General features: G+C 43.4%; 1 protein-coding gene across 1 annotated transcript in view; it reads left to right on the top strand.

Annotated features, from left to right (window-relative positions):
- The window catches only part of LOC126471216 (rho GTPase-activating protein 45-like), a 682307-nt gene that overhangs the window by 433809 nt on the left and 231296 nt on the right, over window positions 1-17202 (top strand). The window contains exons 5-6 of the mRNA XM_050099339.1: window positions 3570-3651; window positions 3783-3858. Coding sequence (XP_049955296.1) covers window positions 3570-3651; window positions 3783-3858 — 158 coding nt within the window. The remainder of the gene's footprint in view (window positions 1-3569; window positions 3652-3782; window positions 3859-17202) is intronic.

The following is a 17202-nucleotide window of genomic DNA, read 5'->3' as shown; positions in this document are numbered from 1 at the left end:
AACGAGGGCCCATCAGGGGCAATGGCTTCATCCGTGTGTAATACCTGGGACCTTAACCTGCGTTAACCTTTAGATGATTTCAAAAAGTCGATTCCACTTCTGGGGTCTTCTGATAGTTACTGAAAGTTTTATATGAAACAGAAAGCATAAAAATGGAGTCTCAGGTCCTATCCCTAGGGCCTTACAGATAATTAATTCTTAGTTATATCCAATAACTAGCATTTCTCATCTTCCCATTCGCTAAGACTGCATGATGGAAAGAGATATGGATTTCATCATTATGGAAACAGGTCTGGGTTCGTATCTCGCGATTTTTGTGGTCCAGTGGCCTTGGTTTCGATTTTTAAAACTTTCTCAAGAGCACTCGAGATGAATGGCGGTATGATTTCCACCGAGGACCCTAGCAGGCTCAGCTTATATCAGATCATTATTAACTACTCGAATTTTAGTGTAAACTTGATTCCAATGGAAATATTACTGGGGGTGTTTCGTGTAAGACATAAAATCTGTACCCAGCGGCCTAGACTTTGTTCACATCATATATTTCAGCAGTTCCCGAGGCACTGTATGAGGCGCATCAGCTTTAGACGAAATGGACGAGATAACTGCGCCTTTTTAAAATAGTCTTAGAACGTAGTTGTGCCACTTGATGAAGGTCAATGCAAGAGCATGCTCCATCAATTTGCCTGTGACTGTGTTACATAGTTCCTATAACCAAAAACGCACCAGCGGAAAGTGCCAAATGCCTGAACTATTTCCTCGATCTTCTTTCCAGTGCCACACCTAACTCATCCTTTGTATTAAAACTGAAATCCCAGTAGCGAAGTTCCACGATACGCTGTCTCCCTAGGATTTTTTCCCACACAAAGTCGGACAAAGCGCTTACAATGTACGCTGAAAGCCTTGCATTTCTCAACGTATCTCATGACTGCACTTGTTTTTCAGTATGTGCCTAGAAATGTGCTTGCGATTCTTGTAATGAATATATTCAGTTTGCATTTGCAGCCATTGTCAGCTAGTAAATCATACTTTGAAACAATTTGAGTACATGCAGAGTATATTTTCGACTTATAAGGTTGCTTCATATGATAGGCGCAAAGTAGTATGATTGGGGACATGAGCGAAAAGCTTGTTCACTCCACTAACTCAGAAGCGAGCCCTCAGTCTTTTAGCTATTCAGAAAGACTTTACTGTTCTCTAGGCCTTCTTATTCATAAACAAAATGAAATAAAAATGTAATGAATAGGCTTCCAAATCACAAAGAAAACATAATAAATGCGTTTTCCCAGCAAAGATTATAAATAAAACCTATTAAAAGAAGTAAAGCAATGTCGTTAAGTTTTTAAGGGACTGGTTCGTGAACCCAGGGAGAAATCTTGAAAAATTTGTCAGTTTTGTAAATAATGTAGATCAAAAAATAAGACTTGTAAGCCTTGTACTGCTTAGCATCTTTTAACCGATATAACGGAACAATGTGATCTAAGAGCCACAGGTTGTAGTTTTATACTTTTTTCTGAATTGCATTTTTGTTTGCAGGTAAAATAAAGCATATTAACTATTTGTGTACAGCATAGGTAAATATATCTCAAAATAAAGACAAAGTACGAGCTTGTTTTTTTCCCTGGAAGTTTCTCACACTATTATGTTAAAGCAGACTTTCAAAAAGATGTTGTCATAAGTTATGGTTCAAGAAACTTTTTAATGATAATAAAAAATTTCAATAATGAACTCGTAGTTTTGCTTTAAAGAATCTTTAGTTTTCAAATATAAGTCATAAGAGTTGTCTGCATTTTAGATAAGTATGTTCCAAGACAGTACACAAAATTTTAGCTCTCTATCTTCAATAGTTTTTAACCAGTGTGTACCAGAACATTAAAAAATTGGACTTCTGGGAAATTCAAGTTAAAGTTAAATCTCGATTTTCTAATTACTCTGAATAACGCTAACGCATCCTAAGTCCATACTCATACTCACCTTGCTCTCCCTCCCTTTTCTTGTTATGACATTTCCTTCTTATCCTTGCTTCTTTCGTGGTTTCTAGCACTGATTTCTCTGCCTTTGAAGACTCTCCTGCTGATAACGGCAGTTAAAGTTCTTTGCATATTTAGTCCACAAGGCATTCCCATCAATTTCATAACCTTGAACTTTGATAATGCACCATCACTGAAATATAGCAGAGCATCCAGCACACCTATTTTCAAAGTATTTGGTCCTACCAGAACAGTGTGGGTATCCGTTCTGTAATCTCCCCCTCCTCCCCATTCCTTCTTCCATCAGTCGTTCACATTAAATAATACCCACTCCAAGTAATTAATAAGCGAAGTCTTTTATGAAGATTTTTTCTTAACAAACGATTTCCTACTAGTTTTCGTTACATTATTAATTTCGATTATTATTTCATAAATGAATCTAGAAATAAACATAGTAGACAGTACAGGATTGCGTAATAATAGAAATTTTAAGTGTAAAAATAATTCGTAATTTCAAATATTTCTAAAAAAAATTATTTTAACTGTACATTCAGAACTAGTAATCATCGATTATAACATAGAAACTAAAATATTTTATAAAGTAATTCCTTTCCATAAATTTTAGATTTAAGTGTAGCATATTGGTATAACATTATATGAAAGCTTGCAACAAAGCGACTGAGATAATATCAACCAGTCCAAAATTCGAAATATAATACTGGTATCGACAATTACTGTCGAGGAAAAGTAATGCTAGAGGAGGATGTCCCGTTACAGTTCACATACACAGTTATTAAAACTTTCATTTGGCTTTTGAGCCTTACCGCATATAATCTTATGTCACTAAGAGATTAGAGACTAAAAATTCATTAAAAAAACGAGTGAGAACAATCTTCTGTTTCTAACAGAGCTGTCAGTGTGACTTGGAGGTGTCGTCATGTGGCATAACTTTTAAATTCCTCTAATTTTGGGGATTTTAGCGGTACACTTTCTCTTGTTCAGAAAAGTATAGAGAATTTTTCAAGACAGAAATATCAAAATTCGATTTTTGACACTTATTCGCATACTATGTAGTTCACTAAGTACATAAAGTGAAATCAGTAGCCTGTATATTCTAGCCAAGTAAATTCAATGATAGTTCGTATTCATAAAGATAATATTGTACTACTTAATTCTGTCACTGACGTAAACTTCTGAAAACACATCTGTCACTGAGTTCATCTGCTGGTTTTTAGTTTACTACGAAACTAGCAGCATCATCTATGGCCCTTTGGTGTACTAAGCCATGATGATTAAATGTCCAAAATACGAAGCTGAGTAGACGATTTTAGATAAAACTTGAAATTAGGATATATTTTTTCTCTCTTAGTTTGATGAAATAAAGCCTATATGTTGCCCCAAACTACACTCAAGTTACCTATGAAGACCCCCATGAAAATTATTCCAGCAGTTTTGGAGATAACTGTATTCAAACAGACAGACAGGCATGACAGTTTTAGTTTTATTAGTAGTATAGGCATATAAGAGAGATTATAATTACCGTTTTATTATTACTATTACTACAGGTGTTACTCTAAGCATCTTTTTCTGTTCCTGCAGGTTTTGACTTCGAAAGTAACAACTCAGAGCCCAAAGAATTCTTCGAGTGCATTGATCAGTTGGCCCTAGCATTCAGCAGTAGGTATGTAAAAGTGATGAATAAACCACTACTCTGCTTACCGCTATAGATTCGAAAATATAATAATCCTCGATTTTATATTTTGATGTTGTAAGTTGATGTTGAACAAGCCTACAGCTGGTGCTACGTTACAGGGTTTCCGAATATCTAATGGGGGACCTGGATGCTCCAGGTGCCTCACCTGAAAATCGGAGTCTTAGCAGAGCAAAGGTACGGTAGTCTGTGAAACATGTCACTGTTTTCACTACTGTAGTTGGACTGGTGCTATGTATGAGCATGTATAGCTGCTTTCAAACACACTTTCGCATAGTATCGTAATATGTACTTTGTAATCTATAACTTAACTGAAATGTTTCGTGCTTTCCTTGTGAGGATTCAGTGCGACAAGGGCTTTCGCAGTACCACACAGACACTATAATATGTGACTTCAAAGAAATAATAATCGCAATAAGAACGATTATAATGACTTTCATGCCCAATTTCTTCGTATTCAGTCTGTATCGACTTTGCTATTTTGTCAAAATCTGACATTTTGAACCCGTGGCTGTGTACAAAGTATAGGTTGACCCTTACACAGAAGATTACAGCAACCAGCCACTTTTTATTTCATAATGCTATTTATTTATTTAAGTAGCGCCGTTAAAGTTCTGAACCGATAGGTTCATCTTCAGATTACACAGAAGATTACAGCAACCAACCACTTTTTATTTTATAATGCTATTTATTTATTTAAACAGCGCCGTTAAAGTTCTGAACCGATATGTTCATCTTCAGACGGCTATTTCACGTATTACATTACAAGTCATGTTTTGTATCCCCACTTGAAGAAACTTCCTTGAGGTGGTGGTGCCTTACAACCAAAACATTGTAAAAAGTGGCTGGTTGCTGTAATCTTCAGTATAAGAGTCAACCTGTATACTGTATCGACTTTTCAAGGACCTTACAGCGCATTTCATCCTTCAGAAATATTTAGTATTACATAGCATTTTTTCTGCTATGTAAATAATTTAGGTGAAAATCTGACCAGCCCTCTTCATCTATTTCCAGACGATGCAATCCTCTGTTGTTTTGACTCCAAGCAATAAAAGAATTGAGTTCCTCCACCAGAGACCTAAGAGAATTCCTTTAATTTATTTTACTTAAGAAATGACACTTATTTAAAGACTGGCTAATCTTAAATCATATTCTTAGACCTCTGAACAAATTTCTTGGATGAATTTTGTTGTGACTTGGCAAGACAGCCAAGCCACTATGAGAGGAAGCCGAAAGGCACACGTTTAAGCTCACGCAGGCTGGCGTGAGGTCTGGAACAGTTAAAGGAGTTGAGTCTAGTAAAAAAAGTACGTAGCTTCTGGAATACTTAACTTTAATCCATAATTGGGGAACATCGGTCTGACGGTACATGCATCACAAGATAAATAGCAAATGATAATGGCGCCTTGCTGATGTAGCTGAAGGCTATGCTAACTATCGTCTCGGCAAATGAGAGCGTAATTTGTCAGTGAACCATCGCTAGCAAAGTCGGCTGTACAACTGGGGCGAGTGCTAGGAACTCTCTCTAGACCTGCCGTGTGGCGGCGCTCGGTCTGCAATCACTGACAGTGGCGACACGCGGGTCCGACGTATACTAACGGACCGCGGCCGATTTAAAGGCTACCACCTAGCAAGTGTGGTGTCTGGAGGTGACACCACATTCTTCCCCCGCAAATCGGCGTACGGTTGTGTTATAAGGCTTCCGCCCGCCGTGGGGAGGACCCCATGTTGACGTATGCGACGAGGTGGGGAGCCCAACAACAGGCGAGGCTGTGCCACCCGCACCCTGCCATTCGGTCCGAGGGGAGCTAGGAAACGCCTGAAAACCTAGTCCAGGGTGCACGCCAACATGCGGTGTACGCTCCTGTAGAGAGATAGGAGGGGCCGAAGGGTCGACCTCCATCGGGTCGGGCACCCGACGGGCGAAGACGTCGTATGGTCCGGAGCGGGCAAGAAGTCCATGGCGGAGGACAACGGGTCACTGGAAGCGATCGGCGGCGCGTGACCCAGGGAGGCGCCCGGCGGTTGCAGCGACGCGTCCACTGCGGGCGTCGCCAGCGGGAGAACAGGCGGCGGCGGCGGCGGCGGCGGCGGCGGCGCGTCGCCATGGGGCAAAATGGAAGGTATCGTCGGTAACACCTGGGGCTGAGGCGAGCCAGTAGATGGGTCCCCAGGGCGCTGACCGGACGGCACCGTCGCTGAAAGCAGACGGGGAGCGGCAGAACCCGTGCGACGACAGAGGCGCAGCTGATTGAGATGCCGACACACCTCACCAGAGTCCCCCAAAACCCGACACATAGCGCGGCCGAGGCAGCGAAGAATGCGCCCTTCGAGCCAACGCCGTGAACCTCGATAGTTACGATAGTAGACAACGTCGCCCGGAGCAAATGCAGGTGTCTGCCGCTGCACAGGATCCTGATGCGGCGGATGTAGCAAAGACATCAAGGTGCGATGAGGGCGACCGTGGAGCAACTCAGCCGGTGAGCGACCATCTCGGGGCTGAGAGCGATACAAGGACAAAAAGAGCAATAACGCGTCCTCCCGAGAATGCGACTCTTTTAACTTCAACATCTGTGACTTGAAAGTCTGGACCAATCGTTCAGCGGCACCGTTTGACTGAGGCGAAAACTGCGCAGATGTCAGATGTTGAATACCATTGGCCTTGCTGAATGACTGAAATTCTGCGGACATGAATTGTGGGCCATTGTCGGAAACAATAGTCTGTGGAAGACCTTCAATGCAAAAGATAGCGGATAACGATTGGATGGTGGCAGATGACGTCGTGGAAGACATCCGGACAACAAAATGAAAATTACTGAATTAATCTACCACAACCAACCATCGAGCATTCCAGAAGGGACCAGGAAAATCGATGTGTAAGCGTTGCCAAGGGGTAGTGGCTTTCGGCCATGCAAAGAATTTCCGCGGTGGTGCGGATTGTTGTTCGGCACACGCCATGCAAGAAGAGCACATTTTCGTAATTGCAGCATCGATTCCGAACCAAGTACAGTGCTGACGAGCAAGTTGTTTCGTTCTCACTATACCCCAATGTCCTTGGTGGAGAAGCCGTAAGACAGAGGACTGTAACGAACGTGGGACCACGACCCTGGACTGATCATTATCAGAATGCAACAGCAAAACATCACATCGAACAAAAAGTCTCTCCTTGTGAGCAAAAAATCGGCGAACCAACGGATCCTCGATCTGTGACTTTGACGAGGGCCACTGCGTAGCAACAAAGTCCCAAATACGGTAAGTCACTAGCAATAAACACACATTTGTCCTTCCGCAAGCGAAGACCATTTTGTCGCAAGACCTGAAATAATGTTCTGAGATTGGCTAAATGTTCTTCTTCCGTCTTTCCGGAGATCACAATATCGTCCAGATAGTTTGCTGCAGTAGGGACCGACGCACAAACTGTTTGCAGATATTGCTGAAACAATGCAGGGGCGGATGCACACCCAAATGGCAGTCGTTTGAATCGATACAAACCAAGATGCGTGTTAACCACCAAAACGCGCTGGGATTCTTCGTCCACCGGTATTTGCAAGTACGCATCTGCTAGGTTCAACTTCGAAAAATATTTACCCGGGCACAGTTTGCCAAAAAGATCTTCCGGGCGGGGTAAAGGAAAAGTTGCAGTCACTAGTTGTGGATTCACTGTTGCCTTGAAGTCCACACAAAGTCTCAATTTTCCGGAAGGTTTTTGCAAAATTACTAAGGGTGATGTCCAGAGAGAAGCCTGCACACGTTCAATCACACCTTGTGATTCCAAATCATGTAATGTTTTTGCGACCTCATTACGCAATGCGTGGGGAACATTGCGCTCTCTGAAAAATTTTGGTTGCGCATTTACTTTCAGTTCGAAATGTGCTTCACAGTTCTTAGCGCAATCGAGGCCCGGTGCAAAAATGTCTGCAAATTCTTCACATAGACGAGAAACACTGGCTGAAGGCACAGTGTGGTTCACTGATAGGACCTGATTTACTATAGACAAGTGAAACAGCTGAAATAAATCGAAACCAAACAAGTTCAATGCAGCAGAAGAACGAAGTACGTAAAGTGACACAAGTTTTGTTTGTCCTTTGTATGTTGCAAGAAGGCTGCACTGTCCTAACACAGGGATTGCTTGTCCTGAATAACTACTTAACTTAACATTGGCAGCACGCAATGGAGGGGTGCCCAGCAGTTTGTACGTCTCTTGATTGATCAAGGAAACTGCAGCTCCGGTATCGAGCTGGAATGGTATCACGTTGCCATTAATGTCCAAAAAGTTTATTGTCCTGCTGACGACAAGAGCGACTGTCTCGTGCAACGTGAACTGACACTGGTACAGAATCACTTGCGACTTGACGGGATTTCCGGCGATGTCGACGCACACTATTCGTGGGACAAACACAGTCCCTGTTAGAGAGAGTGGCACTGGGCGGAAGGGAATGAACTACATGAATTTCCATGGGCGAAGGTTCACGAGCCTGAGTATTCTGGGTTCGATTCCGATTCTGGCGCGAAGCAAAGGGCCTGGAATGGTTGTGAGTGTCCCATCGGAGCTTTTTCTGGCAAACACTCTGAACATGTCCTTTTTTATTACAGAAAAAGCAAATAGCCTGGAGTGACGGGCAATTCTCACGCGAATGTCTACTAGCACACCGCGTGCATGATTTCAGCACTGCATTTGCTTGCTTGCACCACACACGTGGCTGAGAGCTTGGCGGCAGCTGCGCGGACGGGCGCGAGGGCTGTTTACTGGTCCTTTCAGCGCACCCGGCGGGCCGGTTAATGTGACACACGGCTGGTGAAGTTTCAAATGATTCCTGAGCAAAGTCAAGTGTGCCCTGCCGATCCAATATGTCTATCACTTGTTGAAGGGAGGGATTGACTAGTTTCAAAATCTGTTCCCGTATACGAACATCAGAAACGTTCTGTGCAATTGCATCATGTACCATAGTATCTGCATCAGGAAGTCCACATTCACACTCAAAAGCACAATCCCTAGTAAGGCCTTGTAAAGTTGCAACCCACTCCCTATTAGTCCGTACGTTTTGTACGAAAGAAGGTATACCTTTTCGTAACTACATTGACTGATTCTTTGAAATATGCATCTAATGCAGACAAAATTTCGTCGTAGGACAGAGTTGCTATGTCGCGTCGGGGAAATAATTTGACTATCACACAGTACATGGCCACTCCGACGCAAGAAAGGAGAAAAGGCTGCCGCTCATTACCTTGAATTCTGTAGGCAGCGAGATGGAATCCAAATTGGCGTGACCACTCCGTCCAGCTTTCCAGTGCAGCATCAAACGGACGAAAAGGTGGTGCAACAGCGTGTTGTGGCTGCGGTAGCGGTGGAGCGGCAGCTGCCGCATCGTTTTGCATTGCACGTTGACCCTGGACGAGCAGTCCAAGGGCATCAAATAAGGCCTGCGTCTGCTGATTCTGCAAGCGATAAAATTCGGACAGTACATCTGGAGATTGTGGCGAAGCCATGACAAGTAAAGCAGGGCAATATCAGTATTGGTACAAACGCGAATTGGCTCGTCGCCAAACTGTTGCGACTTGGCAAGACAGCCAAGCCACTATGAGAAGAAGCCGAAAGGCACCCGTTTAAGCTCACGCAGGCTGGCATGGGGTCTGGAACAGTTAAAGGAGTTGAGTCTAGTAAGAAAAGTATGTAGCTTCTGGAATACTTAACTTTAATCCATAATTGGGGAACATCGGTCTGACGGTACATGCATCACAAGATAAACAGCAAATGATAATGGCGCCTTGCTAGGTCATAGCAAATGACGTAGCTGAAGGCTATGGTAACTATCGTCTCAGCAAATGAGAGCGTAATTTGTCAGTGAACCATCGTTAGCAAAGTCGGCTGTACAACTGGAGCGAGTGCTAGGAAGTCTCTCTAGACCTGCCGTGTGGCGGCGCTCGGTCTGCAATCACTGACAGTGGCTACACGCGGGTCCGACGTATACTAACGGACCGCGGCCAATTTGAGGGCTACCACCTAGCAAGTGGGTGTCTGGCGGTGACACCACAAGTTTTATGTGTTTGTCTATTTTATGTGTGTGACAAGTTCTTACCTCGAAAATGTCAGCCACTGACATTTTAACATCAGAATCAGTAACTTTTTAAGCACGAATGGAATATCTTGTAAAAGCTTGTAATATGTGTTACTCACTTTCATTTTGTTTATTTTTAATCAAAACTAGTAAAGCAGATTTCTGATCATTTCTTTGAGTAATTGGTAAATTAGTTTTCTAAAGAGGGTCAATACATGTGCAATCGATTTTTCGCTCTGCGGTGGAGAATGCACTGTTTTGAAACTTTCAGGCAGATTAAAACTATCTGCCACATCGGAACTCCATGCCTGAACATTGACTTCTGTGGCGAATATTCTTACCAATTGAGCTTACCAATGACACGCCTTTATAGCTTTACTTCTGCTGATATCTGCCAGTATATTCATATAATGGCACTAGGGATTTTGGACTCTTTATTTGACAAAACCAATTTGTAGAAACTTTGTCCAATAAATAACCTAATGTTACCATGTTCTAAGAATAGTTTATACTCTGAATATACGTTAGTAATGTTGAGAAAAATCTAATAATTGTAGTCAGTTGATGAAACTTGTGAGAAATATTTATTAATGGAATTGTAAATATATTAGGAGTGATTAGTAGCAAAAGAGTCGGGAATTTATCAGCAGAAATGAGTGCTATGCTGAAATAATGTAAGTTTCTATGCGCAAATTTTGTGCTTAAAGAAATTGAAAGTATCACCCTTCGGATTACTGAAAATAAGTTTCTTGCAGCCGTAATATCATAGATGGATAGTAAACACTTCGATCAATAACATATTATTTAACGAAACTTCCTGGCAGATTAAAACTGTATGCCGGCCCGAGACTCGAACTCAGGACCCCTGCCTTTCGCGGGCAAGCGCTCTACCAACTGAGCTACCCAAGCACGAATCACGCCCCGTCCTCACAGCCTTAATTCCGCCGGTACCTCGTCCCCTACTTTCCAAACTTCACAGAAGCTTTCCTACGCACATATTATTTAGTTTGAAGATAAGACATTTTAATGAAACGGTTCCCACTGATGCAGTTATATCACATGCTGATAAGTGCTTAACACAATGTGCGGTCATTGTAGGCTATCTACAATGACCGTACATTGTGTTAAGTGAGGGAACCCAGCAGAGGGATGCCAGTGATCCCTCTTGTCGCCTAATCGCATGGATTTTCTTAGACGTTCGTAAGTTCTTCTGGATAGCACGACCCGATATATCCTCCATTAGATAAGTAAGATAAGATAGGGCTACATCGAGGTTGCCAGCATCAGCAATATTCATTTGTCAGTTGTTTCAAGGTTGCTTGCACCATCCCTATGAACGTGTCTATGAACAATTACAAGATCTTACTGTAACTAGATGAGGCTGCAATTTTAAAAAATTCAGAAACCTGGTTTCCAACACATCCAGCCCCTATGAAAATCAATGACAGTTACTTGATCAGACACAAGTGTCCCAAGATTAATAAAACATTGTTGTAACTAGGTGTCAACAGAGTAAAATGTCATGTCGAAACCACAATCAAGATTAAATCCGAAGGCATTGTCATCAGTCAAGTACAACACTTAGCACTGAAAGCATGTTTATTATTAACACCAATGTACTGGGAGAAAATATTTGACGTAGTCAATGGAGAATGCAGCTTTTATACAGACATCGAACGTTCGAGGACGTAGAAAAGCAGCATATTTTGAGAACCTTCCAGAAATGATAAATACTGAATAACAATTGCAGGTGGCTGGGTTTGAACTGATGACCCGCAGCAAGCCGAACATGGACTTTGACCACTATGTCACACTGCATGCGTAACAGCTCACAGTTTTACTTCCTATCCTGGGGAAACATCGATCCACTGTTTAAGTCCTCATTGGTGTCCACTACCGCACCCTGGATCTAGATATTATCAATGCTCCTCTGTATGGCGGTATTGGTGCATTCTTGTGTTCTGGCCGTATTGTTACATCCTGAGCAGCATAGGTAGCTCCTCCCACGAAACTTTGCAATCGTCGAATGCGTCTTCAGTTTCCTTGAACCTCCCATCGTTGACCTCCTCCTCTGGACGGAGGTAGGTGTGTCTCTACCAGCCAGTGATTGGCGCCCACCATCGAAAGTCCTCATATGGAGTGCTCTGTGCCTCAGAATGATCTATCTTATAAGGAACGTATTTCCACAGCTTTGACAGTTGACATAGCTTTAATGAAGGCATAGCAGCCGATGTAGAAATTGCAGACAATTATCAATCGATTCCCTTTTGTTGGCCTTAGGAACCTCTGCCAGAGCTAGACTCCATTTCAGTGGAATGACACTCTGGCAGGTGGAATTTCCATTAAATTCCCTGGAGGTAATTTTAGCACATGCCTCCATTGTTGGCATTCCTTATCGTTGCTATCTAATGGATAGAGACCTGACCAGTGATACCTTTGTCAGATTCTGTCTACAGTCTTCATAAATCCAAGGTAAACACATCTCAGAGTGCGGATATACTTCAAGATGGCTGGCCATAGATAAGCTGGGATGATCAAGTACCATCCCTCCCCCTCCCAATTATATCATAGTTCCTTATACAATATTATGTTTATTAATCGGAATTCTCCTTCGATCAGTCCCTTATTCTTCAAGGTTTCTATGGCTCTCATCAGTGCTGGATCTTTCCTCTGTTCAGCAGCGATGCTGTTCAATGCAGTGATGACTGAGATATCATATCTGCTGTTGTATTCTGCAAAATAATCGTTGACAGGCAGTCCTTGTGTTGTGTCAGTTTTTGTATATCACTGTGCTTGTCAGTCGACCTGTCGGATACTTCAAGCTAATCAGCCAGCATAGATAATAGAGGTTCTTCACAGTGGTGAGTGGTCTGCCAAATAAATATATCTGGAACTGCAAGACATTCTTTCTCGGTTGTAGGATAGTTCATTTTCGACATGGAAAATACTATGGAAGTAATCTTTTCAACACCTTCCTGAATTTTCACTAGAACTACACCTATTCCATAAAAGCTAGTGTCGGTGTCAAGTTCTGTTCGGTATTCTCGTTATACAATTGTGAGACTGAAGAAGAAGTTAGGCCCCCTTAAGAAGCAGGGAAGATCTTTATTCCACCTCGTTCAAGAAATTTTTGATGTCTCCTTACAGTAGTTCTTGAAAGGGATGTTCCTTGTTACAGAAGCCCTTTATGAATCACTGGTAGTATGAGCACATTCCAAGAAAACTTCTCACCTCACGAATGTGTCAAGAATTCAGAAAAACCATGAGTGCTCTTATTTTCTCTAGATTGGGACTCCATCGCAATTCGGTACATATCCCAAGGTTTTGGTTTACTGGTCGGCGAAGAGTTACTTTGTCAGACTCTGGCCGAGACCTGCAGACTGAACTCCCTTCAACACTGTGGTTAGGCAGTTTTGATGTTCTTGAAACGTCTTCAGAAAAACAACATTGTCCTACAGACAGCAAAGGAACGTTGTCCATTTAACGAGTCAAAACAGGCTGTCCATCGTATGTTCAAAGATGGATAGAGGTCTCTTTTTGTGATTTTGTTCATTGGTCAGTTGTCGAGGCAGAAACGAGATGTGCTGTCCTAATTCACGGGGACCACAGGAGAGGACCAAGGACTCTCTGAAGGCTGAATGATGTCATCTAATATCATCGTCTCCACTTCCTCCAGGACCGTCTGTCGTTCAATCAGCAACACTCTATGCGAGTGCTGGCTAACTGGCGGATGATCCACAGCGTTGCTATGACGTTTTAATATGGGCTGCTCGCTCTGCCTTTTCTCCACTCTGGGTTTGAAAGGATGCAAAGTCTGATGCAGTATGGCTAACACTTGCAAACGTCGTTCCTTAGTCAGGCCAGATTCAATAGAAGTTTCATCCCCAGCATTGTCTGTAGTGGTAGCGAAGCAGGGTTCTTCGTCGGTGATGGTTCAAATGGCTCTGAGCAATATGGGACTTACCTACTGAGGTCATCAGTCCCCTAGAATGTAGAACTACTTAAACCTAACTAACCTAAGGACATCACACACATCCATGCCCGAGGCAGGATTCGAACCTGCGACCGTAGCAGCAGCGCGGTTCCGGACTGAAGCGCCTAGAACCGCTCGGCCACTCCGGCCGGTCTTGTTGGTGATACTAAACTGCCCTTCCTGAACTTTACGTTTAGGAATGAGTTGTGGCTGCTCATCACAATTAGTGATCCAATATTCTCCTTGATCACCTGCAGAGGTTATGATAATCACTGATGTGTAGTTTTCTTTTGTAAGCGTTAGTAGCTTCTTGCACTCGACAAAAGCTTCGCAATTTGACTGATCATCTGGACTGACCACTGGAATTCGTCTCATTGATGACAGCTGGTAACAGCTTCTTAAACGGCAAATAACTGCCGAGAGTTATCTTTGCCTATGTGTGCTTGTTGCAATAACTTCGTCTGTCTGTAGGTGTGCACTCCCACAGTCTCTGGCTGCTTGTGATGGCTACAAAGTATTCCTTCCTAAAATAATACTACGTCTAAATTTTTTCGTTAAACGGAAAAATTCGAACAGCTGTGTTCCGTCTTTGATAGTTACTCTTGCAATATATGTTTCTTTCAGTTGGGCGAATTTGCCATTTGCGAGTTTCAGCCCAATAGCATTCGTATCACGGAACATAGTCTTCTTTAGCTGACTACGAGAAGCATCTAACATTACAGAAAAGGAAGCTCCTGAGTCGACCGGCGTTGGCCGTCGATGACGACTTCAGTGGGATCTCCTGACACCTTAGTGACTGTCGTCCATGGAGGCATCAACTCCATAGATGGTTGCCCCCCCCTCCCAACTTTCCTAAAGTCGACGGCTACGCAGCAGCTGGTACGTCTGGACAACGACGTGAACGACTACAGCATGTTGGGAGCGACATCATCCAAGGCATGGCGATATACTTCATCCCACGCATGGATGATAATCGTCTGCAGTTGACTGGCGTTGATATAACTCTTAAGACGGTTGACATCTTGCGGTGTAAAAGTCGTAGAAAACTTTCCTTATTTCTCTGAAGTACCTTAAAATGAGTCCAGGACGTCGACTGTTGTAACTCACCGGCGTGTTGTCCTCTGTCCTCGGAATGTCTTTCCTCCTAAGGGGCGTTGTACTTGGCGGATTAGTTGGTTGTTTCTGCAATGGTCGGGTGCTAGATTGTCGTTTGCTATTGCAGCATTAGTCCGGGTAGACCAAGTCATAGCGTGCTCGCCTAGTGGAGGAGAATGGTGCTAAAGATTAGTACACATCTTTCTCAACGTTCTCTATTACCTCCGGATGGATGGGGTCAACGTTCATGGCTGCCGGTTCTTGCTTACTCGACCCAACATTTCGGACTGTCCTGCATCAGCGTATCTCTTCTCTTGCTACCTGGCATATGTGAGAGGAAAGCTCAAGGTGGTCTTCCACAGCTTCAATAAGGACCACTTTAGGCAGTCGGTCATTCTTTTTCGTCCGGCTATTGTCTGTTACATTTAATTGAACCGCTCGCACCAGTTGGTGAATTCCTCTGTAGTTGTGATGTTCTTTATCAGGAAAGCTTTATATATGTCTCCTGCCACTTCTTTCATCAAGTGTGAGATTTTGTCGGTTCCGGTCTAATTCGGATTCATAATGTGACGCAGCGTCAAAATATCGTGTATGCACGGCTGTGTCGCTTTCGCTTGATGTTGAGAACCGTTCTTAAATTGTTCTTCCACTAATCCTATTTGCTACTAGTTGCCACCAAATGTTTCCTTCAGTTCGGCCAGGAGTTTGTACCGGCTACTGAGCTTTTCTCGTTGTTCACGAACCTCTAACACATTACCCAAACTCATCATGTGATCCCACTTGTTGTTTTGGCAACTCGATCTAATCCTTTCAGTTATTTCATCGGATCGTGACCAAAGTCTCCAGAAAACACTCATGGATGCCTGATGTGCAGCTGACTTACTGCTGTTTTGGAAACCATCTGTCTTGTATGTGACGCCTTTTATGTTGCCTGCTTGGAGGCACAGTGATGTAAACGTTTTGGAGTACCCCGCGTTCCTAACAAACAATATCACGTCGAAACCACAATATAGTTCAAATCTCAAGGAAAGATCGCCAACGAAGTACAATATTTAGTACTGAAAGCACCTTTATTACTGACAGCCGGAACAGAGCTGACCACCTGAACGGAGGGTGCAGCTATTCATGCAAACATTGAACATTCTGGGATTTTCATATTTATAAAGACATCGAATATTGAGAATATACAAATATTATAAACACAAATATTTAATATATTCCAGAAATCATAAATATTAAATAACAAATAAAGGCTGATGGTCGCGTCTGAACTGGCGATCTGCAGCGCGCCAGCCAGCAATGCTACTTACTACATCAAATTGCATGCACTATAGCTCCCCGCAATTTTAACTATCATTTGCTCGTAGATGCATGAAGGCGCTCATAGGCACATGAAGTGTAGTCCTAGAGACACCAAGCATCAAATCTGATGCCTCTAAGAACACACGACATTGAGGGCATAAAAGTGACTTTCACTGCTTTTTCTATAGTATAATTGGACCAGATAACAACACCCATTAACAAATGTTTTGCATCACCCCGGTTCCCAATACTCCCGAAGATAGACGTTGACTGTGGATATTGTATCACAGACACAGTCCCTTTGACTGTTCAGAGACGTCACTAAACACGCTCGAAGGTGCAAACAACCACGCATGAGCAGCGCCTATTAGACGGATGGGGTTCGACAGCCGATCAGTTCCAGTCATTCCATCAGGAAGGAGGTACACGGCTCGTGTTGTCTGTAGTTCAACCATGTCTAGACGGTCAATACCGCGGTTTGATCGCGTCCGCATTGTTACTTCGTGCCAGGAAGGGCTCTCAACAAGGGAAGTGTCCAGCCGTCTCGGAGTGAACCAAAACCATGTTGTTCGGAGATGGAAGAGATACAGGGAGACAGGAACTGTCGGTGACATGCCTCGCTCAGGCTGTCCAAGGACTACTACTGCAGTGGATGACCGCTACCTACGGATTATGGCTCGGAGGAACCCTGTCAGCAACGCCACCATGTTGAATAATGCCTTCGTGCAGCCGCAGAACGTCGTGTTACGACTTAAACTGTACGCAGTAGGCTGCATGATGCACAACTTCACTCCCGATGTTCATGGCGAAGTCCATCTTTGCAACCACGACACCATGCAGCGCGATACTGATGGACCCAACAACATGCCGAATGGACAGTTCTGGATTGGCATTACGTTCTCTTCACCAATGAGTGTCACACACGCCTTCAGCCAGACAATTGTCGGAGACGTGTGTGGAGGCAACCCGGTCAGGCTGAACGTCTTAGACACACTGTCCAGCGAGAGTAGCAAGATGAAGATTGCCTATTGTTTTGGTGTGGCACATTGGCGAGGCATTCGTCTTCATGGACGACAATTCGCGCCCCCATCGTAC

This window comes from Schistocerca serialis, chromosome 3, assembly GCF_023864345.2.
Source record: "Schistocerca serialis cubense isolate TAMUIC-IGC-003099 chromosome 3, iqSchSeri2.2, whole genome shotgun sequence".
NCBI classification, from domain to species: domain Eukaryota; kingdom Metazoa; phylum Arthropoda; class Insecta; order Orthoptera; family Acrididae; genus Schistocerca; species Schistocerca serialis.
Note: the sequence above shows the minus strand (reverse complement) of the source record. Positions and strands in the feature narration are given on the sequence as shown.